The sequence below is a fragment of the Cornus florida genome, unplaced genomic scaffold, assembly GCF_030987335.1.
Source record: "Cornus florida cultivar Cherokee Brave unplaced genomic scaffold, ASM3098733v1 CherokeeBrave_3.0.0_Hap2_Chr08, whole genome shotgun sequence".
NCBI lineage: Eukaryota > Viridiplantae > Streptophyta > Magnoliopsida > Cornales > Cornaceae > Cornus > Cornus florida.
In genome coordinates this window covers 17,586,650-17,611,531 of record NW_026775578.1, presented here as the reverse complement: position 1 = coordinate 17,611,531, position 24,882 = coordinate 17,586,650, and the positions used below count along the sequence as shown (strand labels likewise).

General features: G+C 32.3%; 4 protein-coding genes across 4 annotated transcripts; 3 read left to right on the top strand and 1 right to left on the bottom strand.

Annotated features, from left to right (window-relative positions):
* The first annotated feature begins 4,818 nt into the window (after positions 1–4,818).
* LOC132270094 (dehydration-responsive element-binding protein 1F-like) lies at positions 4,819–5,958 on the top strand. The gene has a single exon (XM_059771298.1). The coding sequence runs from the start codon at positions 4,929–4,931 to the stop codon at positions 5,706–5,708; it is 780 nt and encodes a 259-aa protein (XP_059627281.1). The 5' UTR covers positions 4,819–4,928; the 3' UTR covers positions 5,709–5,958.
* A 6,672-nt stretch (positions 5,959–12,630) lies between these two features.
* Positions 12,631–14,040, top strand: LOC132270088 (stress-response A/B barrel domain-containing protein At5g22580). Its single transcript, XM_059771293.1, has 2 exons — positions 12,631–12,837; positions 13,582–14,040. Exons 1-2 carry the CDS (start codon positions 12,719–12,721, stop codon positions 13,778–13,780), a joined length of 318 nt encoding a protein of 105 aa, XP_059627276.1. The 5' UTR covers positions 12,631–12,718; the 3' UTR covers positions 13,781–14,040.
* A 209-nt stretch (positions 14,041–14,249) lies between these two features.
* Positions 14,250–17,337, top strand: LOC132270087 (uncharacterized). The gene is made up of 3 exons (XM_059771292.1): positions 14,250–15,575; positions 15,664–15,768; positions 17,042–17,337. The coding sequence occupies exons 1-2, from the start codon at positions 15,023–15,025 to the stop codon at positions 15,765–15,767; spliced, it is 657 nt and encodes a 218-aa protein (XP_059627275.1). The 5' UTR covers positions 14,250–15,022; the 3' UTR covers position 15,768; positions 17,042–17,337.
* Positions 17,338–19,849: 2,512 nt separating this feature from the next.
* Positions 19,850–22,516, bottom strand: LOC132270083 (uncharacterized). The gene has a single exon (XM_059771288.1). The coding sequence runs from the start codon at positions 22,341–22,343 to the stop codon at positions 21,444–21,446; it is 900 nt and encodes a 299-aa protein (XP_059627271.1). The 5' UTR covers positions 22,344–22,516; the 3' UTR covers positions 19,850–21,443.
* Between the last annotated feature and the right edge of the window lie 2,366 nt (positions 22,517–24,882).

Below are 24,882 nucleotides of genomic sequence, written 5' to 3'. Positions count from 1 at the left end.
AGATAAAGAGATTAATACATACTTATCAAAAAAAAAAAAAAAAAAAAAAAAAAAAAAAAAAAAAAAAAAAAGATTAATACCTGCAATTTTGGTTGGAAGTCCTGCAACTTTTTATCAATAACAGTTCTGGGTATATTCAGAAGAGAGGGAAGATGAAAGATTACACCTTTACCACGTCTAATAAAGAATCTTGACAAATGTGAAAAATAAAATGTGAAAGATTTTGCCTTATTGGAATGTGATGAAGGGCTTATTAGGAATATTATAAAAAACTTTAATCTTACTATGGAATGGAATGGTCATTCCATAGGTTTAGTGATGGAATAGATTTTCATTCTCTAGAATGAATTTTCATTCCATTGGAATGGTCATTCCATTTCATTCCTGCACACCAAACAAATGAATGGTTGGAATGGGCATTTGTAATACCCTTAATTTTAAAATGACATTCCTAGCATTTAATTTAATTATTTAAGTGCGTTTTTCCTAAATTATTTGTTTATTTTTCATTAAATTGTGTGTTTTATTTATTTGTTTTTATTATTTTATTTAACTGACATTTTATTTAATTTGTGACTGGTTTAATTATGTGCTTATGTGCCTATTTAAATAAATTGTTTTTTTAAAAAAATTAACTGTTGTTCGTGTTTTGGTTGCTATGTATATTAGATGTATGATTTTATTTTAGTTTTTAATTAATCATATGAGGGATTTAGCCGACTTAAGGTTGGTTTTGTATTAGAATTAGGGTTGTGCTGAAGCCTATAAATACAGTATTATACGTTGGTTTAAGGTTACAAGCAAAACCCTATTCACTACAGTGAGACAGAGAGAACTTTGAGAGATTTCCAGAGAAGTTCAATGATAACTGGACGAAATGCTTCCGGGTTGAACCAAGAGCACCGGAGGTGTAGAACAGGAGTCTCGGACGTGGACGGAAGCTTCAGAGACGGTGGTTTAGAGTTTCAAAACTGAAACTCAAGGCAAGTCTTTGTTCTATTCCTTCCATTTAATTCGTGTTCTGTGCATGCCTAGTTAGACTCTAGGGATTAATTAAGCATTAAAACAGATTAAATTAAAATTAATATTAATCTTGTAAGCATGTTTGAAACAACTTTTAAATCGTCGAATAAATCTGTTTTTGTGTTGAAAGTTGTTCTCACTTAAGAATCTGTTTGCATTAGTTTTAATCTTGCTTAACATTAGTGTATTTGGGATTGGATGCATACTTATAATTAATTCTAGGACATCAATTGAACCCTGAAATAAGTTATAAAAACTGTACAGTGACTCTGAACTTCGCTGAAGGCGAAGAAAACGAACAGGTTAGGGTATACGGCTCACCCAAAAGAGGGAGCCGGCTCTAGGGCTTGGAGAGTCGGCTCCACATGAAGTGGAGGCTGCTCCACCAAGGGGAGAGCCGGCTCCTTTGTTTTAGGAGGTGGCTCTACCCTATTTTCTTGGTTTTTCCGTGTTCTAGGTTTGGTTTGGACAGTAGGGGTTGGTTCTAAGTGTTTCCAGATGCTGTGAATGAAGAATAGACCCGTTATAGACTTGTAAAAACTCTTTAAAAGCATGTTAATGCTAATATGTTGAAGCATGAAAAATTAGAAGGTTAAACAATAAACCTGTATGTGGGAAGTTGGATAATCAATTGAAACTGCTTCCTGTTTTTCTAAAGCAATTTGGTTTCTTCGCATGATTTAATATTGTTAATCATGTCTCAGTTGTGTTATAAGCATATAGTTATTTATCTGAAAAAATAAGTATGCTTAGATGGAATTAATTGATGTTTGTTTCTACTGTTTGTTTGCATCAATTATGGTACTGTTTGGAGGAATTAAATGTGTAGTCTTACTTCATTTATATAAAAGACTGGAATAGGATTTCTAACTCTTATATTGGATGCATAATTTGTCATACACATGTTAGACTATATTTATGCTAATTCTGGAGTATGGTTGATAAGTATCTATTACTGTTTTGTCAACTTTGTTAACTAGAGGACTGTATGTACCAGTATGGAACGGTGACATACTAGGTATGGACTAATTTAAATATTAAGTCCTACCTAATTTGGATTAAGGTACGGATTAACCATCTAGGTTAAGTCCATCATCTACTTATGTCATATCAACAATATAGTTGAATGACTTAATGTGGTTTCAGGACGGATGATTATACATATATCAGACCACTACACAGATGGATGGTATTTTGTATTAGGAGGAGTACGGACTTTATATATTTATTATATGGTGCCATGGTATGAGCTTGAGTCTCAGGACTATGGTTAGGGCGCCTATATCGCCTAGGATGGATAACTGGATATAGGTGTTGTTCCCTAGTAGGTCTAGGTACTCATGCTCACCTTTGGGTGCGTTTTCGCATGTTGCCTTCTGTTCAGGCTGAGACAGACTTATTGGGCTAGCGAACGTCCTATAGTGTGTACTATATATACATATATAGACTACTCTAGATATTGTTGGGCTATCTAGGATGTATCTGCGTATCGAATTACTGTCTGGATTGTAGTAGAATAAGACTTGCATGTGGGCCTGACTCACTCTTTTATTTTTCAGGTGTTCGTCAGTTTCAGGGTTAGAGCTTGAACGTGCAGTGCAGATACAGACATTTATTCCTCCGACTACGTAGGAATCCTTTTTATGTTTAGCTTTAGATTCTATTTATGATGTTTTAGTTTCTATTGGGATTTTTAATAAGGGGTCCACTGGATGGATTCCTGAGTTGTTAAACTTTTGGAGTTTTGGAGTATTGAATTTTAATAATTATATTTTCAGGATTTTAAATTAGCATTCCTTTAGTTTATTTTTTTTATTTTTTATTTCACTTTGTATTCTGTATTAGGTTTCATATTGATTGTTTGATATTCCCTCGGGTTTGGGCCTGAGCCTGATCAACCCATGTCTCGGATCCGAGGGGTATCACAGCATTCCATTCAATTCTATTTCTGCACACCAAACGTAGCATAAAGGTTTAAAAATGGACAAAGACACCCTTTACATGAAAATTTGACCAAATTACCCTTTGACTGTTTAGGAGATTTTTTTAACTTTACAATTTAATAAATTGGACCAATCTACCCTCATGAATAAATTATGCATAAAAAAAAGTAAAAAAAAAAAACTTTATTTTGTTCACTTATTTATTTATTTATTTATTTTTATTTTATAAATGTCTCAACTTCTTAAAAATGTAGACGTATAAAATGATTTTTTGATTCAATACATATATTTCAAATAAATTATATTTTGTTATTGTTTCTTTTCTTTTTCTTTTTATTTTTAAATTAAGATGCTTAATTCTTTCATTTAAAAAAATTAAACTAATTTTTTTTTCCTTAAAAACAAAAAATATGATACCAATATAAATTTATGCATCTTAAATTATATATAAAATATTATCCATTTCCCAACATAAAAGAAAATAGGTACCAGTATAATTTTATGCATGCCTTTGTTTTTATTTTTATTTTTTATTTTTTTCCCTTTTATGTTGTGAAATACATAATATTTGATATATAATTTAAGATGCATAAAGTTATACTGGTACCATATTTTTTATTTTTAAGGAAAAGAGATTGGTTTAATTTTTTTAGATGAAATAATTAAGCATCTTAATTTAAAAATAAAAAAGAAAAAGAAAAGAAGTAATAACAAAATATAATTTATTTGAAATATATGTATTGGATTAAAAAATCATTTTAGACGTCTACATTTTTAAGAAGTTGTGACATTTTTAAAGTAAATAACAAAAAAAAAAAGAAAAAAAAAGTGAACAATATAAAGCTTTTTTTTGTTACTTTTTTTTTTTTTTTTTTATATATAAATTGTTTATGAGGGTAGATTGGTTCAATTTATTAAATTGTAAAGTTAAAAAAGTCTCCTAAACGGTCAAAGGATAATTTAGTCAATTTCTCATGTAAAAAGGTATCTTTGTCAAATTTTGAACCTTCAGGAGGTGTTTTTGTTCAAAAAATAAGTAAGTTTCATCTCAGTGTCCTTTTATCAAACTTCAAGAAGTGTGGCTGTACTTTACCTTTAATTTTATTATATGTTCATTTTACTTTGATGAAGTGTTTGTAAATGTCCATTGCACACTCCTATTTTCTTAAGTAAGGGTGAAGTGTTATTATTGAAACAAAATGCAGAGTTTTTTTTTTACATGCAAATATTATTAGTGAATAGTGATTGAGTCATGATATCTTTTCTAGTTTTCTGTAATTTGATTGTATTTATATATGACCTTCATAGGTTATTGTTATTATTATTATTATTGATTTGAAAAACTTTTCAAATTATAAAAATAATGAAAAATTATAAATTTAAATGTTTTAAAAAATGAAGACTATTCAATATATTTAACAAAAAAAATAAATAAATAAATAAAGATATATGGTACCAGGGACATCACCAAGTTAGTCAAGTTGTGAGTGACTTAAATCGTATGGTAATGCGTGTGCATAGGATAGGCCCACTAAAAAGGGCCACGCAATCACTTACATCCAACCTAATTGTAATTGATGACGTACGGTCGAGTTGGAAAGTGATCGTCTTGGAGGCGCTCACAAACCGTCCACTTCAGCTGCTTTTTTTTTATTCACGTGACTTTTTTATATCACATAACATTCACCCACGACTTTCACGTGAGCCAAATATCGGCGTCACTCACGTGGTTTTTGCGTGTCCCACACCCTGTTCAATTCGCATGACTTGTCGTTGCTCATTACATGCATATATATAAATATATCTTTACTGTGTGCACTCATATAAACACACACACAAAAAAAAAAAAAAATAGTCCGTCCATCTTTTTTTTTTTACATTACACTATATATATATATATATATATATATATATATATATACTTTTTATACATATTCAATTCAAACTACTTTATCTCTCTAGATGAACTCTGAAGAAGAGTCTTCTTCAACATCATCATCCTCTTCTTCCTCATGCGACATTATCAGTTGCAACCCTAATTCTCTGTCACCACTGGTCTCGCACAAGCGAAAGGCCGGAAGGAAGAAGTTCAGAGAGACCCGACACCCCGTGTATAGAGGTGTCAGGCGTAGAAACGGGGACAAATGGGTGTGTGAAGTTCGCGAGCCGAACAAGAAGTCGAGGATATGGCTGGGCACCTTCCCTACCCCGGAAATGGCAGCTAGGGCACACGACGTGGCTGCACTAGCTCTTCGAGGTGAATCCGCCGCACTCAACTTCCCTGACTCAGCTAGGGTTCTTCCGCGAGCCAATTCATCTTCAGCTAAGGACATACAAGTTGCTGCTCTTGAAGCTGCTAGGGCTTTTGCTTTCAAGCCAGCAACACCCTCTTCGTCGTCCTCACCTGGTTCATTAGGGTTTTTGAGGCAAGGGAAGAGCTTAAGGAAGGCAACGAGACCACGTCCTATTGCTATACCACATGATAATAACCAAAGTCAAGAAAATGTTTTGGAATTGGTGGGTAAGATGGAGTTGGAATTTGTTAAGGGATCAGCGGAGGAGGTTTTGGATGCTTCAACCACGACGGCGGCGTTGTTCTTGGACGAGGAAGCGTTGTTTAATTTTCCGGGTTTGCTTGATAGCATGGCGGAGGGATTGATCCTGACGCCACCGGCGATGAAAAATGGGTTCAATTGGGAGGAGGTGGATTGTGACATGGAGTTTACTTTGTGGAGGGACTAACATGTGCTTCATTTGTTCATCAGTTGACATGGAGAGAGAGAGAGAGTGATGCATATCGAAATCTTGGCAAAACTGGGTTAACTCATATTGTTTCACAGGTACGTTATATTATATAGGTAATTAGATCAGGTGTACATTTGGCCTATATCTTCGAATATGTAATGATTGATTACAAAAATAAAAATAATAAAATAAAATAAAATTAGAGGCGAAATGATTACCGTTCGAAAAAAAGAAAAAAAAAAAGAAACTCTCTCTCTTATCCTTACCACCAAGACCATGTACATACCATATAACTCTACCAGTATCTCATTTGTTTTAGAAGTGGAAGGCTGAATTAATGTTCAAGTTCTCGTATGGATTATGAATTTGTGCGTTTGTCCTTTCACTTTTGATATATAATAAATTTTTTCTATTTTTTTTTTTTAATCTTGGCAATTAAACATATAGCTTTGTTCAAGAGTGATGGAATAGTTAGACCTTTAACTTTTCATTTTGAGAGATAGATAAGATACCATTAAATTAGGACCTTAGTGATGGAAAGGACATCGAAATTAATATTATTTGAGGGGTTAAGAGACCTCTCCTTCGTTTTCATTTCCTTTATCTTCTCGATCATTTTTTAAAGGTAAATATGATGCAAGTTCTCCCTCATTTATCAATGGGGTAATTCACCTCGATGTTCATAAGCTCTCCTTTCCAAATGGACAGTAAATAATAATAATAATAATAATAATAATAATAATAATAATAATTAATGCACAGTGACAGATGGGCATAAAAAAAAAAGAAGTGTAATTGTGTGCTGAAGAAGATAAACAGTGACAGATGGACATTAGGTTGTGGTTGGGCATAACTCGTAAGCTTATGCTTGGCAAGGGTAATAATGTCTTTTTTAAAAATTAGTGGGTCGCATGACTTCCTCAGTTTCTTTACCGTCATTGAACCATCAGAAAATTAACAGAATGTGATTTTTTGTAGCAAATAAAATAATTTAGGGAGTTAAGTGTCATAACTATAGAGAGTTTATTGGGAGAGAGAAAATTGTGCAGGGAAATTAATGCCCTTAACCCCATATTTATTATATCTTACCCGTTTGTCGGTTAGATTCTTCTCTCCTGTTTGTTTTTTTTTTTTTTTGGCCTTTCTTCGCTGGGGTTAGTTTGGGGTTGAGAAAGTGAAATGTGACTTTTTACTTTAAATTAAATTGGGCCTAAGGTTATATAACTATATAGTGTATACGGGCTTTGGTTGTTTAGCCTTTTAAAAACGCTCATATTATATTGGCTTTGGGCTGTTTAGTTACTTGAGAAGGCTAATATCATATGGTTGGGATGGGCCAAAACTTTTAAGACTTTAAGTTAATATGAAATGGGCTTAGAAATAGAGTATAATATATATATATATATATATATATATATATATATATATAAATTCATGAGCTCAAATCGAGCCTATTAACGTGCTTATTCACGAATTAAAGAACCGAGTAGAAGGGGTTTGAGATTGGTTCATTTATTAATCGGACACATAAATCTTGTTTGGATTTGGTTCGTTTATTAAACAAACGAACATAAACCAAGCCCTTAAGCAAGTTGAGCCCGAACTACTTGTCAAAAGGTTGGCTTTTTTGCAGGTCTAAGTGTCACTATTTTGCTCCATTTTAGGTATTTTTTTTATCTCTTAGGTAATCCAGGTCTTTAAGCATCGTAGTCAATAATTTTAGTTTTTTTATATTCTGAAATATAATCGAAAAAGAAAGAAATAGTTCCATCATGTTTATATAGAAACATATATTAAGCATGGATAATGCCAAAATTCCGAGAGGGCCTCTTCTTGACCGAAAAATTATAAGTTTCAAAATCTTTTCAAAACCAAATAAATTTTCATTATTTTTTTTTGCATTTTTAAAGATTTTTTTATTATGAAGAATTAATTTTTATTTCCTTTTCAAATCCACAATTTCTTACCATAATATAAGAATTTTGGCAATATTTATGTTTAACAGAGTAGATATATTGCTGGATAAATTTTTTTTGGGTTAAAGATTGCTGGATAATTTTGATCAATCATTATGAGCATGTTTAGGATTTATTCATTAACATATTTAGACACATCTAGATTGTCACATCACAAAGACTTATTAAAATAAATGGTTAATCGGCATTGAAATACATATTAAAATTATAAATATATGAAAGCATAGTTAAAATTTCGGTTTGAGTTAGCTACATATTTGTGACACTTTAACCTAAAGCTTAACCCTAATAATATATGCAAATTAGTTAGTCAAGCCTAATAATATGGATGAGATTGTGGATCGGCCCATATTTCTAATACATTAGGTTAGACTCAGGTCAACCTAATTAATAATGCAGATATTAAGAATAATAATGATTTAAGAAATAAATTCGGTAGTTGTTGAATTCAATTTATGTAAGTGTGAGATTTTCATTATATGATGTTACTATAATATCATGTGATGGGATTCATCACCTCTTTCACATAATTTAAATTCGGTAATGTCAAATTTATGTGGTCTTTAAATCACTATCCATTTCCCCTTTCCTCTAAAAATTCAAAGTCTACGGAACTACATATATTATGATTTTAATTTAAAAGCAAAAAATTGTTATACAAGGGCCATATGGAGAGTAAGCAGAGGTAATAATAATATGACCTCGTCATCATTCAGTAATATCAATTGGCTGAGGTTTTAAATTGTTTACGGAAGAAATACCTTGGTCACATAAGGATCGTGAACCCATCTAAGCATTATAGAGAATAAAATTGGTCGCGTGGCCTATTTAATACGGACACAATTACGAGATACGAATACAATACGACAAGAATATGTGGACACGTCAAATTTTAAAAAAGTAAGACACGAGTATCACGTAAACATGACTACATATAAATATAAATTTTTATTTTTATACATCTATTCCGTAATAATATTATACTAAGAGTTGCTCTGAAATGAATTAGAAAATAAAATTATGTCATTATTGTAATAATTTTTATATCATATATAACATTATTTCATTACTTTGTCATGACAGTATTCATATTATTTTCAAGATTACTGGGTAGACCATGGTTTGCAGTATCGATAACGGTCGCGATAGCAATCGCGATGTAACGGATTCGGGTAAAGTGAATGTAAACTGGTCGATATGGGTCGCGCATAGGACCATGCGATGAACCACAGGGTAGACTTTTATTAGAAATGTTCGGAAGTGTCGACGAAGTGTCCAAAATAATAAAATTAATTTTTATTTATAGACATATATATGAAGTGTCAAATAATATCCGAGGAATATTCAAAAAATATGGGTATTCAATATGAGTACAACTCTTCTGTAAAAAAGTGTCCATATTTCTTAAATCAGTCAAACTAACAAAGTTTTGAAAATCAAGAGACTTTCGCGAGAAGTGCTTAGTACAAAGGGGTTACGTGTATAAATTTCATAGTAGAGTTTTTATGATTTTACCCATGTGAAATTTTGAGAACATTGCTATAGACTATAGTACCCTATGTATAGGGATTGCGTGCAAATTCTACCTAACGTGCACCTACTTACTACAGTCCCAAAAGAGGGAAATTTAAATAAATAAATAAATAGAAAAACAATATTTGTCCTTAACTTGTTACTATTTGTTGTATTGGTTCAAACTTCACACTTGATTGAACTATGCAAGTGCATCACCTCACAGTAAATCCAGGATCCAATGGGCTTTAATACAGAGCCTTAAACATAGAATTTGGCAAAAAAGTAATGCTAATACTTTCCTTAAATCAATAAGTAATTATATAATGTGTGTTAGAGAAAATTTTAAAACTTCTTTAACCAAAGTTTTAAAATTGTAATTAATTGGTCTTTTAATGCGGGTATGATTTTTAATTTACAAAATTGATTGTGCTTTATAACTATTTATTTTTTATTTTTTTACTGTTTTGAGTCTCTATTAAGAAAATAATTGATGGGCTTCTTGCTTATATGGTTTAGCCTACAGGGGAACCAATAATTTTGGTCTCCCTGTTTGCTCCCACAACTTTAAGTCAATTTGTTTATCACGTACCTCTCTACATCACACCAATTTTTTTTTTTTCATTATACTTTTATGGTAATACTAGTATTGTTTTATTTTATTTTCTCCTCGACCTACATTTAGCGATGGATTCAGAAAATTTTGTGAGGGGAGCAGTCTTTTAATTTGTGAGGCAAACTTATATAGTGGGTTAATTTTTGTAATTTTAATGGTTTCTTCATAAATTTTTAAAAAATTAAAGTATAAAATGCAAAAAAAAAAAAAAAAAAAATTTAATTCAGTACGGCAAATTGTAATTTTAGTGGGTGTATCTTCATAAATTTTTAAAAATTTAAAGTATAAAATATATATAAAAAGAATTCAAGTGAGGACGAATTGTAATTTTAGTGAGACATCTTCATAAATTCTAAAAAAATTAAAATCTAAAATGAAAATATAAAAAATTCAGTGAGGACTCCGTGCGTGCCTACATTACATATTATACGCGTGCTTATATATATTCATTTAATATTTACAAAACCTACTTTTATTGTCAATTTGATTTTTTATTAAGTTTAGTATAATTTTCATTGATGTAAATTAGTGCATAAACTTTCTTTACAAGAAAGTGGTAGCTAGATTATTAATTAGTAGAACTAGAAATGGAATATTAATTTTTTTTTTATATCATGATAAATTAAAAAAATAATGTGTTCGAATACAAACTCACCTATTCAAGTGGACTAAGAGGAGCTAAGATCCAAGACTTTGGAGTGTGTGCTTGTGGCCTCGTCGTCTTGCATATTGTCTCGATTGTTGGGCCACTAATTAAATGGGCCTTGCTTTGAGGCCCAGATTGAGCAGTGACCCGGTCAAAGACACACGTTGATTTGTTATTATTATAGGAGTACGTACTGCCTACTGCAGATATGCAGTGGCTGTTTAGCGGGTGGACTCACTTGGACTGGTACAGTGGTGCTGCACCGTTTCTGTGCACGTGCATGTGCACGACCATGATGGCATAAGCAATCTGTCGGCAAACCCACGTGCGTGTACATATACACACTTATACGTATATATTTATATATATGTAGAGCTGTAATTGTGCAATCCCATGAAAACTTGAAATATAAAAATATTCAGCCGATACAACCTATGCATTATTCTGGAGTTCCCAGATTCACATCTATTGTTGAATATTGTTGATTTGTGTCTCTTATTTTCTTTCATTTCGGGTCGTGTTAAGATTTTCTTTTTCTTTTTTTAAATTTATTTTCAATTGTAGCCATCTGAATGAAGTTTTTTAATCAATTTTTTGTCTTGCGAGTTTTGGACTCGGATTTTAGTTCTTATTGTAATATGATATATATAAAGGTGCTAATTTTTATTTTATTTTATTTATATAAATTAAAATTTTAGAAATAGAGAGCTGGACTTAGATTTTAATTTTTATTGTAATTTAGTATAAGAATGTTTTTTTTTTTTTTTTGGTATTAATGATGCAAATTAAAAATCTAGAAATAGAGAGAAATAAAGGGTGTACTATGCACCGTTAGGGTTTGAAAAACATCCAAATCTTATTTCTTTTGAGAGTTTTTCTTGAATCAAACCACGTTGGATTTATGTATTTTTTTATAGTTTGTAATTAACATTTTTTTATTATTACTTTGACTATTTTATGCTTTGTGACTCTTATAAATATCAAAATCTCAACTCTAAATCGAACTATGGTAAAACTAACCCTAAGGGATTGACTTAGTGGTAAAATTACCTGGCTTGGGTGCTTACTAACACCGAGGTCTGGAGTTTGATTATCACTTAGAACTTACGACAATTTGGAGCCAAGGCTCCGAAGTCATACTCATAGACTTACCCGGGTCGCAGTGGTGAGGCGTCCTTGTTAGGTTTTCGGGGATTAGTTGGGACGAAGCCTTAGATACCTCAGGTTATTCAAAAAAAAAAAAAATAGGAGTTCAATTCTCACTATAGCTTACGACAACTTGACCCGGCTTGGATGGGGAGGCGCCCTTCCTGAGTACTCGGGATTAGTCGGGGCGAAGTCTCGAATATCCTGAGTTAGCAAAAAAAAAAAAAAAAAAAAAAAAACTATGTTAAAACTCTGTGCTTTCTTGTAATTTGAAATTTATGATATATATTTTTTTTGATATTGTGCTTTGTGGTTGTTATAAACATCAAAATCTCTTTATCCTAATTATTCAAAGCAAATAAAAAAGAATTAATCAAAAATATTTTGTCAACTTTCGCACATTATTAATTTTATGAAAAAGAAGTGTGAACTAAGATTCCTTAAAGACAAGTGATGTTATATCAAACCTCAATAATATACTCTGGAAGCACATGGGAAGGACATGGAGAAAAGTCCAGCAACTCACAGAGAAAAAGTGGGTAAAAAAGTTCCTCCAATTCATTAATAAATCCACACACAAAGAAATAAAAAGGTCTGTCATGAGATGATATTGCCTCGGAAATGAGGTAACCCCAGAACAGAACTCAAAACCCTAGAAATCAAAAAAATGGCACCAAAAATAAGGACCCCATTCGAGTGAGTGATACATACACACACACACACGCGCACACACACACAATATATATATAAAGCAAAAATAAGGTTACGACAATGGGTTAGGACAGTGAAAACTGTGGGGTGAAGCGAAGAAGATGCTGACTAGTAGGGTATCCTTCCCATGCAGCTGTACCTTTCCAAATATTGAGCAGCAGATATTGTTGTCTAATAAAGGAGAGACTGACTTACTTTCATGGCAATACATGATATTACAGAGTGTGACACATGAGACTGTGTTTGAAATGTTTGACATCTATCTATCTATCTATCTATATATATATATATATGTATATATGATACAATTAAGTTATATATAACTATGCTTGCATTGATGATGTGTATATATTGATGCATTTGGTGACTCATTTTGGTTCATTAGTGATAGTTGTTGGCCATGGGTGGGTTCAAGCACTTGGTGGTGGTCAAGTTCAAGGAGGAGGTGGTGGTGGAAGATATCTTGAAAGGAATGGAGAAGCTTGTTAATGAGATTGATGCTGTCAAGTCCTTTGAATGGTTTGTTTGTTTCATGGTTTTATGAACATATGTTATATTTGCTTCTTTTGTGGTTGAATTAAGTTTTTTTAACTCATTGATTTTATATTTTCTTGTATGTGTTCTTGATATGAGATAGAAATGTTAGGAAAATTGGTTTCTTCAAAAATTAGACTGAAATTTTAAGCACTATCATAAAGTTATGCTTGGTTTAGTTTTCTAATAACAGTTTCTAGTTGTGCCATAATCGGGGGGAAAAAAAAAAGGGCCTATTTTGGAAGAATACAGTTTTTATTTTTAGTATTTTCTGTAGGAAGATTTCTTTATCTGTTTTACTACAAAACAAGCAGGCCCTCAGGGTCTGTTTGGTTTAACTTTCTTTAAATAATTCTCAAGAACACATAAAACTATTTTTAGTGAACTATAATATGCATTTATCTCTAGTAATCTAAAAACGGACCTTTTCTTTTTAACGAATTTTCATAAAACAATTTTCAAAAATCATTAATTAAATATATTTTTGTACAATTTTCTAATTTTTAATTATCGAAAAATAAAAATTTATTTTTAAAAAACTGAATCAAACACGCCCTTAATCAATATTTTTTTTTACTAACTTTTCTATATTTATTTTTTATCCGATAGTAAAGTGAAAAACAGAACCAAACAGACCCACATAGCTGAAAATCTTTTGTCTGCATGTCTTTATGTATGTTTTATAACAAATGAATTGATTCAATGTGACACGAGTCTCAATCTTAACAGGGGACATGACATTGAAAGCCCAGAGATGCTTAGACAAGGCTTCACACATTCTTTCCAGATGAATTTCAACAGCAAGGATGACTTCACTGCTTTTCTTGGCCACCCTACTCATCTCGAATTTTCGTCTACTTTCTCGACAGTGATCGAAAAGTTTGTGGTTCTTGATTTCACAACTGTTCTTGTCAAGTCACCAGCATGATCAACAATGTCATTCAACCATATCCGAGAAGCTAGCTACTATCCAAAATAACAGTATTTGTACGTCTGTGTGTGTGAATTTGTGTGTGTGTTTGTTTGCATAATTGTGGAGGACTATGCAAAATATGTTATGAAGGCAACTGAATATTTAATTTCAGCCTTGTATTTAGTATCCACTCTTGATCAATTGATGATTGCTATATATGTGGTATTTTATATCTGAATCAAAGTGAACTAAATAAAGTAGATTGTATTTGTGAATTTGGAAAATGATAAAATTACTTTTTGACTTTGTTGCTTCACCTAATCTTAACTCTTTACATGATTCGAATGAAAGGAAATAAAGGTTAACTACCTTCAATATTCAAGGTCCCATGTTATAGGTTTTTGTCTGCCACTTGACTTAGATCTCAAAAATGAAGCATGTGTAATTACATATTTGCGCGCATTTGTTGTATTTTGGAATTAAGCACGTATCCTCCACTATAGTACATCGGATGGATTCCATCACTCACACGTCTGTCCGTCTGTATTGTGCAATTGAACACGCATCTTTTGCTATATCACAGTAGATATATCCCATCACTCACGGTGGGTGAGTGATGGGATTCGCTTGATGTGGTACAACACGCTTAGATATGGGAGATTTTTTATTTTTTAAGTAAGAAGTGTGCACAAACAGTGTATGAGGAGGGGGAAGGCTTTTGTCAGTCAAAAGCTTCATTATATTACTGAGAGATAATGGAGAGAAGAAGAAACCTTTAATAGAAAAGGATGGGAAAAGAAAAAAAAAATTCCTGTGAAGAAAAGGGTGTTGCAGAGGATCTTAACAGTCCACAAGAACATGGCTAAATTTAAAAAAGGGAATCATTTCTGAGGGAAAAGTGAAAATATTCATTTAAATAAGATATAAACACTAGACAGAAAGTAATATTTTCATGACTAATATACAAAAAGTAGATTCTCTGTTTTAATACTTTTTATCCTTCAAATTCCCTCTTATCATCAAAATCACCACCCTGAATTTCCTTCCCCTTGATTTGAAACACCAAACCAGGAAAGGGAATAGAAAGAAAATGAAGAGGTTGAAGAATTTACATCTTCTTCATGTTCTCCTCCTTGCCCTCTGCCTTTTCTTCCCAACATCTGTAACCAAACAGACCCCAACAAGCTATTGTGGCAAAATCAGATCCAAAACTCTTTATTTCCTCAAAACTCAACAAATCCATCACTTTTGAATCAAATGGTCCTCTGTAAATCTCAGAAACTATACTTCAGAACCTCTCTTGGTCTCTTCCCTATCTCCTCCATTGATTACAAAAGTAAGCAACTCACCATCTCTCACACTTTTTGTTCTTCTTCACTCCACTTTGTCTCTCCTTCACTTCTTTCAGCTGGTTTCCCAAGGCCCGAGTCCAATTCTCTGCTTCTCTTCAACTGTTCAAAAAATAGAGATCATTTGTTGCCACTTATAAGTAATTGCACTCACTTGCATGGTTGTAAAGCTTATTCTGATCTTGGTAATCAAGAACTTGAAGGGTTCTCTTCTTGTTTACTTGTGGATGATCTTGAGAAAATGAAGGAGGGTTTTGATCCAAAAGATTTGAATTGCTCACATTACAGCAGAGTATATAGAAGGAGTACTTTAGTTGATGGTGACTTTGAAGGATTTGAGTTGGGGACAAGGATTTCTTTTGATATTCCTGATCATGTACCAAATATATGTGATGAGTGTCAAAAGCCTAATGGGAATTGTGGGGTTGGATTGAGGTGTGTTTGCCATCCAAAAGAGTGTAGTAAGTTCTCTCATCACTTGCAAATTTGCAGCTTTTTTTTTTTTTTTTTTGGAGCTTATGATATGTGGTTTTAATGGTGTTGTTGCAGAAGATAAAGTCGTATCTATTGCTGTGACAATGAACCCTTTTGGTAATATCCTCTTCTCTTTGCTTCCCTTCACTGTTGCAGTGATTCTATTCAAGGGTTATTGAGGTAATAAAACAGAAACTTAGTTTGTTTTGTTTTATTATTATTATTAATATTATTTGACTAACGCTGCTAAGAGGCCTCTCTCACGAGAAGAGAGTCACAAACTTTATTGCTTTTTAACTTAGATGTTTTAAATAATTAATTTTATTTTTCACACAACTCAAAAACTGTTTCATTTAATAGTTAAATGAGGTGGATTCATTACTTTTCACATTAGAGATGTCTCTTAAGAGTATTATGTTGAAAAATGATGCTATAAGAGTGGGACCCACATGAGCCCTTATGTAGCATCCAAAAACTAAATTGTTTTAGGCTCAGCTTTTCCGCGAGAAAGTTGGGATAAGTCGCCTCTCTTCTACTTCGTGGTGGTGGTGGTGGTGGTGTTGTTGGCGGTGGTGGTGGTGGTGTTGTTGTTGTTGTTATAATGCCTGTTTTATGTTACAATAGTAATATTTACATCGAAAATTTACAGTGAATTACTTAATTTAGTAATTTTTGATTAATTATTTATACTAAATATAAATAAACGGAGGACTTCACTTTCTCATTTATTGTATTAATAATCAATTAAAAATACTAAATTTAACAATTCACTATAACTACTTCGTGAAAAAATCATTTACCTTTATGCTATGTTGAAAGGCCTTCACTTGATAATTGTGGCAAAACAAGTGTAGAGCCTTGTGGATATATTTGAGGTCTATCCCATAGTGCTTCAATATATAAAGTCAGTCTAGCCTTTAGGCACTAATTCAAGGGATGTGAGAAGGAGTAGTGTCTATATATCCGATCAAAATTTATATTCCATAGTGAATGATTTCCCTGTCTATTTTAAATAATAATAATAATAATAACAATAAAAAGTGAAAATGCATTGGATTTTCATAGCCTACCATAAAAGTAGTTGAAATGAATATACATAACCTTTTAATTTTACCATATCTTGCCATATTATGTGATGGGTAGTAGATTCGAAGTCCCTCAACCACTTGTGGGGCAATTGAGCAGTCTCTCACCCTACAAATTGTACACTATACATTCATCCACATGCAAAAAGTGACACACTATCATATCATATCGTACTCTTCTTATTTATTTATTTATTTTTATTTATTTATTTTCTTCTTGGCTATTCGAATATATGCTCTGTGATCAGATATATTCAGTAGGGACAAGAAGAAAGACAACTTTGCTTGCCATTCTAATCAATCAAAAGATAATGTATGTTCTGTTGACATGAAAATGAGCCTAAGCTACCACACTTTGTGTTTTTTAGGCTGATCAAGGTAGAACTGCATCTGAGTTGTTTGCTGTTTCGAATCCGAAACGAGCTCGAAAGTCGAGACACTGGTCCTTCCTGTGCTATGACTTTCTAGGCAAGTTCTTACGTTCTGGCTTTTCTCACCAATGTAATATTCTGACTATGAAAGATATACACATAAACTCTGCATAATTTGAGACTCTTGAGTTGATGGTTCATTCAAACTGTATGCTAGTGAATTTATCTTTACCACCAGTTTGTATCAACATTGAAGCTTCACTGAATTCATTGGATGAAGATGAACACCTCAATTGTGTGAACTAATTTATTCTTTACTGCAATGATATTTTTATAAATATATATATATTTTATGGCTGCGCGCAGCTATCAGAAATAGATTGTTCATATTTTCGAATTCAAGTCCATAATCAATGGTAGTAGACATTGGTTTTTTCATAATCAGATCTTCTCGAATCCTTATAGAGTAACACTCTCATGCTTAATCAAAATTTTGAATTAATCACTAGCAAAATGCAAGTCACTCAAATTGGCCATTCAAATATTCTAAATGTAATAATGCCACTTGACCAAACAGTGAAACTCGGATATTTTAGTCATCATCGTGTAACACAATTTTAATCCATATGGTCAAAGTTTTCGACTTGTTTTTTCATTCAAGGGATAGAAATTCCTCCATTAGCATCCTCGTTTAGACAGTTAGTCTGAGATTAATTATTCAAATCGAAATTATGTTATTTTAATCATAGTTTATTTTGGGGGAAAGACTTTTAAGGGCTTGCCAAGCAAAGTGGGCTGCGTGTAGGCTGCCAAAGTTCAACTACAAAACCAGTAATGTGCTCTTTGTCAGCTTGAATTCAAAAACAAAAAGTAGGTCAAGTTCTCACAAATTGGAAGTTGGAACTTCAGTTGAATGAACTTAATGGGCTTCTTATCACTAAAAAAAAAATGAGTGTTTTGGAATCACAAGCAAGTTAGAAAGACTGAGAAGTTAGTTAAAATTCCAATTTGGTGGCCAAGAAAATTTAATCAAAAAATGGCAGATAATCATGAGAAGATATATATATATATATATATATATATATATATATCATTTGATCTTGAACCTAATTAATTCTCCCAACTTGTGTGAAGATGTGAATGGACCACTTTGACAGGCATGTTAGGCAATAAGCCAGTTTGGTAGTGTTGAATGTTGAATTAATAAAGGAAGATGGGTTTGCATTCAAGAGAAAACCTTGTTGCTTGAGACCCCGGAAAAGTTGGGTGGTCCTGAGGCTCCTCCTGACTTCCATGTTAGGCAGTGGAGCAGATTAATCTGACCCTGCAGCAACTATAATGATGGTTGCCCAAAATGTTTCTTACCCAAATGCCAAGCTCCCCTTTTTTAGTGGTCTCAAAAGCACCATAAATGGGAGCCGCACTCGGGGAATTTTTTTGGTAACTGTCTGGTGCATATGGGATAAGAAGACTATACGTGTTTGGTGATAGATTATGGAGTGTTCTAAGAGGTCTGACACAATTATGGAGTGCTCTAAGAGGCTGACACCACAAACTGTAACATATCTAAAATGTGGAGTATATCTAGAAAATGGGAACTTAGTACTTGTCATAAAGATAATTCACCATTTTCTTGTCAGCCAAACTAAGATATATCAACTTCCACTCTTTCTGAAATTTTGACCACTTCCATTTCTAAGCATTTGTGTAAACAAAAAGTTTGATTTTGAAAACCCTGTGTGTGAGACAGTGAATTAGCAAACCACTACACTCTGTTTTCTTCCATTTCTCAGTGTAATAGAAAGTAAAAGACAAATAATTTAAGTAGAATGAGATCGTATTATGAAGATAAATATGCGACCCTACCAGAGATTTTAATAGCTGTTATTTAATATAAGAGTTATAGAGCAGTGTACTTTGTTTTCCTGAAGAAACTATGAACCTAAGAAGCAGAAAAGACTTCTAAATTTAATGAGACGCAACAAAGCAACCGCTCACACTAAATGTACTATTCACAAAATTAATACGAACTTGGTCCAAACAGTCCCACCTTTTGGAGCTGTTTTAATGTGTCGAGGACAATGTTGAATGGTCATCCCGATTCACTCGGAATTGTGAATCAAGTTATACAGATCCCAATGTCTAACATGCAGAGGCAATATTAATAGTAGATCTAATTATTGCTGAGAGGAATGTTGATTGCAGTCGCACAAGCGACTGTCCATTCACAGTCTGCAGTTTGGATTAGTTAGTTTTGAATACATTAATTATTTTGAGTTTTTATTTTTATGGACTCTATTAATATTATTTTTAGACAAAAATACCTTTTAAAATTATGCTTTTCTTATTCTCTCCTCTTTTAATCAATTTATATAGGGATGTATACGTATGTGTATATATAATAATAATAATAATTAATGTGATATGAATGGATGCTGAAAAAGGAGGAAAAAAAAAAATTAAATAGGATAATCCATTCACAATAAGTAGATCATGAGGAAAAAAAAAAAAGAGAGAAAAAAATCCGAAAAAGAACAAGATAGATTCTGAGATTTAAAATATATATATACAAAATTAGTTTTATACACATATATATTTCTTTTTTGGTGAAGGAATTTTTTCCTTTTCTTTTATTTCCTTTTTTTTTTTTAAATCCTTTTATACAAGGATAGTTGTAAAAATTAAAAATAAAAACAAAAAGAAACACACACACATATATATATATAGGAAAAAACAAAAAGGAAGAAATATATAATCGATTTTTTTTACCTTTCTTTTTATTGTTTTTGGATTTTTTGCTCGCTCTTTTTTTTTTTCCTTCTTCCTTTTATTTTTTTCCGAATCCATCCATCTCTTGTGAATGAATTATCTATCACATAACTAACCACATACTCCATTAAAAGAGGAGAGAAGAAGAGAAAAGATTAGATAATTTAAAAGGGTATTTTTGTTTAAAAAATAATGTACGTAGAGTCTCATAAAAATAGAATCTCAAACTAATTAATGCATTCAAAATTAACCTATCATAACTGGCGACTGTGAATAGGCAGTTGCTTGCGCGACTGCAATTAGAATTCCTCTTATTGCAGATGACAAGTACTATGTTATTCGGGTTATTCCCGTGAAAGATGTGTTTGAGTCTTACACTCTCCATTTTCCATTTAATTACTAACCTATAACATTCTTGCCATAACCAAAAAAAATAAAAAATAAAAAATAAAAAAATAAATTATTGCTCAAGCAAACTCTATATAAGTGCATGCTTTGAAACCGTCATTCGTGTCTGCTACTAACCCTACACATATAAAATCAATGGGCATTAGCGTAAAAGTTGAGTGTTGGAGTCTTAATGAAGGCAATATTATGAGGTAAGTGTACTTGTTTGAACTTCCGGACAAAAAAAAAAACCCTACTATTTGAGCCCGGCGGAAGAAAAAGAAACCTTTAATTCCCCCTCCTCAATTAAGGGTTTTTTCTTCTTGTTTGTTCTTTTTTATGGTATCTTTTATTCTTTGTGATAATTTTCTAAATGCTAGTATAGTAAGACAAGTAAAAATATGAAGAGCCTCAGAGAAAGTACCATACAACTAAAAATGATGTCGATATGACCTAAGGAGCTACATGTGAAACTATTCTTAAAAAAAAGCAGGGGAAATTCTAACAAAACAGAGGCAATTGAGTTGTACGATCAAGGTATCAAATTACAAGAAAAATCTAACATTAGTTGAGCATTTCTTAAAAGGACAAAAAGAAAATAGAGAATAACTAAAATAGTAGTACTAGTTTAGCCATGGCCGAAGTGTCCAAATTCAATAAAAGCTGAAACAATGCTAATACATTATGCTTTTGTGTTACACCATAGCCATAGTTGCACTCTGTAACAAGTGGGGCCTAACGAGGATCATTGTCAAGAGATTCTCAACTTTATTCTCCTTTTACAGCTCAAAGCAAATATCATTAACATCTTTCAAAAATACCCAAAAGCACTTTTTCTCAAATCTTCATTTAAAATTTTCAAAATGCCCAAAAGTACTTTCTCCTAAATCTTCATTTAAAAATTTGAAAATGCCCAAAACCACTTCCTGATGTCTTCTACTGTTACTTTTTCCACCCCTTTGGTGCTTCAAAACTCATAACAGTCAATTATGGGATGGGTCAAATTATGGGATTTAAACTCACACACACTGCACACAATAGGCCAAAGCATTTCAATCATCTATCTTCAATTTCACATTTCTGAAACTCATTAGCATATATAACTTTGGTCATGCACTCCAAATTATTTTCATTCTACATAATCAACATCATGAATATCTATTCCTCTCAGTATTGGAAAGAAAATTAAAAGAAGGAACTAAAATATTGGCAGTGAAAAAAAAAGAAAGAAAGTCAATCATGTTTATGGGCTCTTACTGGCATAGATCAACAATGAGAATTCAACTTTCTCTTGTTCTTTCTGCACCAATTTCTCCTCCAACCACAACCTGCTATCCAGCCCACTTCTTGTTCTGAACATAAACACCGCGTAACCGGAAGCCGGATTGAAGAACCATCCATGAACATCCCACATGAGATCGACCAGCAACCCATCAACAAAAATGGTCTGATTCCCGCGGAAATTCCACTGCAGCCTCTTCACGCGAATCACCGTCTTCTTGTCAATACACACTGACAGAACAGGATGCCTCAGGCCTTCGTTTTCGCAGCTACAATGGATCAAAATGTCGTGCGAAGTCCCCGAGTCGCAGAACTGAGCCTTGGTGGAATAAAGGGTATTGCCGGAGAAGTGTTCCCGCCGCGAAATCAATGGGAATTTGGCAGCCGGTGTGCCAGTTTTGAGCTTTCTGGTCACTGCTTCTTCAGCCAAGTTGCCAAGAACTAGTCCGAGCTGTGAATCAACCATGACCAAGACATAGTAGCCATCAATTGGTTCAGGTCCTGTTTGGTACTTGGCTGTGGAGAGATCCCAAAACACTTCAAACTTGGAACTGTTGAATTCAAATGATTTGCTGCCTTTCTTCTTCCTGAACAGCCTTGAATTGGTGTTGAGTTTGAAAACCGAATTCGGGTCGTCGCCGAAATTGATGGTTAGGCCTTGAGTCATGTTGTTCTTGCACCAAGTCACTGTGAGCAACTGATGGATTTGGGAGGAGAGAATGGTTTTGTATATGTAAGTGATTGTATTTTGAATTGAAGGTTTGAGGATTGGAGAAATACAAGAATGGTTTGAGTAGGTAGAGCAAGAAGCATCAGAGACTTGTATTGCATATTCACCAAAACAAGAAGCTAAATCTCTCATTGTGGAGAGAGAGAGAGAGATGAAATGAAGAGATTGAATTAATGAGAGAAAAAGGCAATGAAATTCACGTTCCTGACAGGCACTTTATGTGTGTCTTAATTATGTTTCTCTCACACAAGAAAGAGAGAGAATAGAAGAACAATGAGACAGAAGCTTCCAAGGTTTATTTTTTTAAGCTTTTTGCCAGATCAACTTAGATTTCAAATATTAAAAAAGAAAAAAAAATGATTTAAATGATGGAGTTGGACCAAGTCTGAGTCTAGCAAATATTGTGGAGCGCCATGATTTTTTTTTTTTTTTTGGTTAATTTCATTCACACCTCTTAAGGTGGGATTATATTTCACTTAAATGAAAATTTAATTTTTAATTTGTACTCATATTTAAATTAGTGGCTTAATATTTCACTTACATCTTAAATATTAATTTTTAGTGAGGTCACAGTACTTTTGAAGTGTTAGATGATTATGTTACCCTTCAACCTCATCTTAGATGACGGAATCAATTTAGAATTTTTTTTTCCTTACCTTTACACTAATTGTGTTGGTGGTTGAAGGGGGTGGGTGAGAGACCGTAGACAAAAGAAATGAAAGAGGGATGTTTATGTCATTTAAAATTAAAGATATTTTGTATTAAAATTTTAAAGGTAAAAGGGTCAATTCGCATGTGTTTGAGGCCAAAAAAAACAAATTAGGATGTAAGTGAAAGTTAAAAATTAAATTTTCATCTAGATAAAATTTGACCTTATCTCAAAGGGTCTGAGTGAAATTAACCTTTTTTTTTTAACATCTTATTAAAATCTACAAAATTTGTGAATTTCAATTTATGACTGTATGGAGCGTTGAAAATATGGATTGTGGTAATGGTAAGTTTTTGGTGACAGTCAAATAAAGAAAGTTTTTGGTCACAGTCAAAAAGTATTTTCCTTTGAAATATGACAAATGGGTAGTGTGGATGGAGTTAATTTTCTCAACCTCTCTCACGCGCAAAGATAGATATATATAACCTTTCAAAAAAAAAAAGAAAAAAAAAAAGCCAAAGATAGATAGATAGATAGATATATATATATATATATATATATACATGGGATATGATCATATGGGCAATTAGATGATTGTGATGGGGAGTGTTGTCCCCCACAAATTAAAACCACTATCGAGTCACCAACTCCTACTCCTAACACAGAATCTTAAAGGATTATTGTAATAATCTACAGAGGCTTTCTTTTATGAGGAGTGATAGGGCAGTTTGCGGGACTGCCATTCATAGTCGCATCTTAAAATACCAATAATGAAAGTTATAATTAATGTGCTTTTTTTTTTATTTTATATATATATATATTTTATAAAACTTTAAAATAGAATTTTTTAATTACCTTTTAAAATCATTTCATCTTTCACACTGGTGCTTATTATATATAAACATAAATATAATCTTCATTATTTTCTTTGTAATCAATTTTTTTTTTCTTCTCTCTCCTCTTTAAATTCATATTCCTGAATGATTAAAAAAAAAACCCTTATATGAAAAGATTCTTCCCTTTCCTAGTATGAAAAAATCCCTTTTTTCATCAATTCTTTTTGGTTCAATTGGCTTATATTTCTTTTTTATTAAGTTGTCTTATATATATAAGCTCGCTTGATGGATTGGATTTTTATCATTTTAAGTTTTAATTGAAATAATATTATGAGATTGAGTTTTGGTTGAAATAAAGTTGTAGAATTTGAATTTTAAATAATGTTTGAAAGAGAGATGAGGATGGTTGGAATCCCTTCACAATATGGTTTATACACGCGCTCGTAAATAAAGGAAGGGAAAAAATTGAAAAAATAAAGGAAGGGAAAAGAAAGAATCATTCACGAATATATGCGCACCTTGATACGTCCCGTGAATTAGTACCTTAGGTGATTTTGGGACTCTCTATATTTGCTAATCTAACTTCTAACTCTTCTTACTTTGTAATAAAAATAAAAAAATTCACAAATATATGAATTTAGAGAGGAGAGGGGAAAAAAAAAAACAATTATAAAAGAAATAATAAAGATTATATTTCTTTATAATCTTAAGAGTGAACCCCATAACAATAACGTCAGGTTTTACAATTTTTCTAACACAAATAAATTAGGAGGATTCATAAAACTTTTTACATTTTAGGTCAATAATCTCCTTCATATCTCTCTCCACACTCCTCTTATAAAGAAATTATAAGGTAAAGCAATATTAATTTCATTTGCTCCATAAAACGAAGATCAAAGTAAAGCTAAAGGCATATTGATATGATAATCAAATATTAAAGTTATATGGTAGGTGATTGGGGTTGAAAAAGAAGGAATTAAGTGGATAAATAAAATATAAGGTCTATGCCTCTATAAAGCTAAAAAGAAGGATGATGAAATTGAACGTAATGATTTAGAACATGCAGGATTCATATTATAATTACACCTTTTCAGTGACATTGATATAATCTTTTGATGTAAAGAGAAGATGAAAATTTGTTTGAATATGCGAAATGGACAGAGGATTGAGAATCTGTCACAAAAGC

Bases quoted from the DNA above. Each gene is read 5' to 3' on its own strand.
- LOC132270094 (XM_059771298.1), top strand. From the start codon at position 4,929: ATGAACTCTGAAGAAGAGTCTTCTTCAACATCATCATCCTCTTCTTCC.
- LOC132270083 (XM_059771288.1), bottom strand. From the start codon at position 22,343: ATGAGAGATTTAGCTTCTTGTTTTGGTGAATATGCAATACAAGTCTCT.
- LOC132270087 (XM_059771292.1), top strand. From the start codon at position 15,023: ATGGTCCTCTGTAAATCTCAGAAACTATACTTCAGAACCTCTCTTGGT. The intron at 15,576-15,663 runs GTAAGTTCTCTC...GTGTTGTTGCAG, and splicing joins TTGCCATCCAAAAGAGTGTA to AAGATAAAGTCGTATCTATT.
- LOC132270088 (XM_059771293.1), top strand. From the start codon at position 12,719: ATGGGTGGGTTCAAGCACTTGGTGGTGGTCAAGTTCAAGGAGGAGGTG. The intron at 12,838-13,581 runs GTTTGTTTGTTT...CAATCTTAACAG, and splicing joins GCTGTCAAGTCCTTTGAATG to GGGACATGACATTGAAAGCC.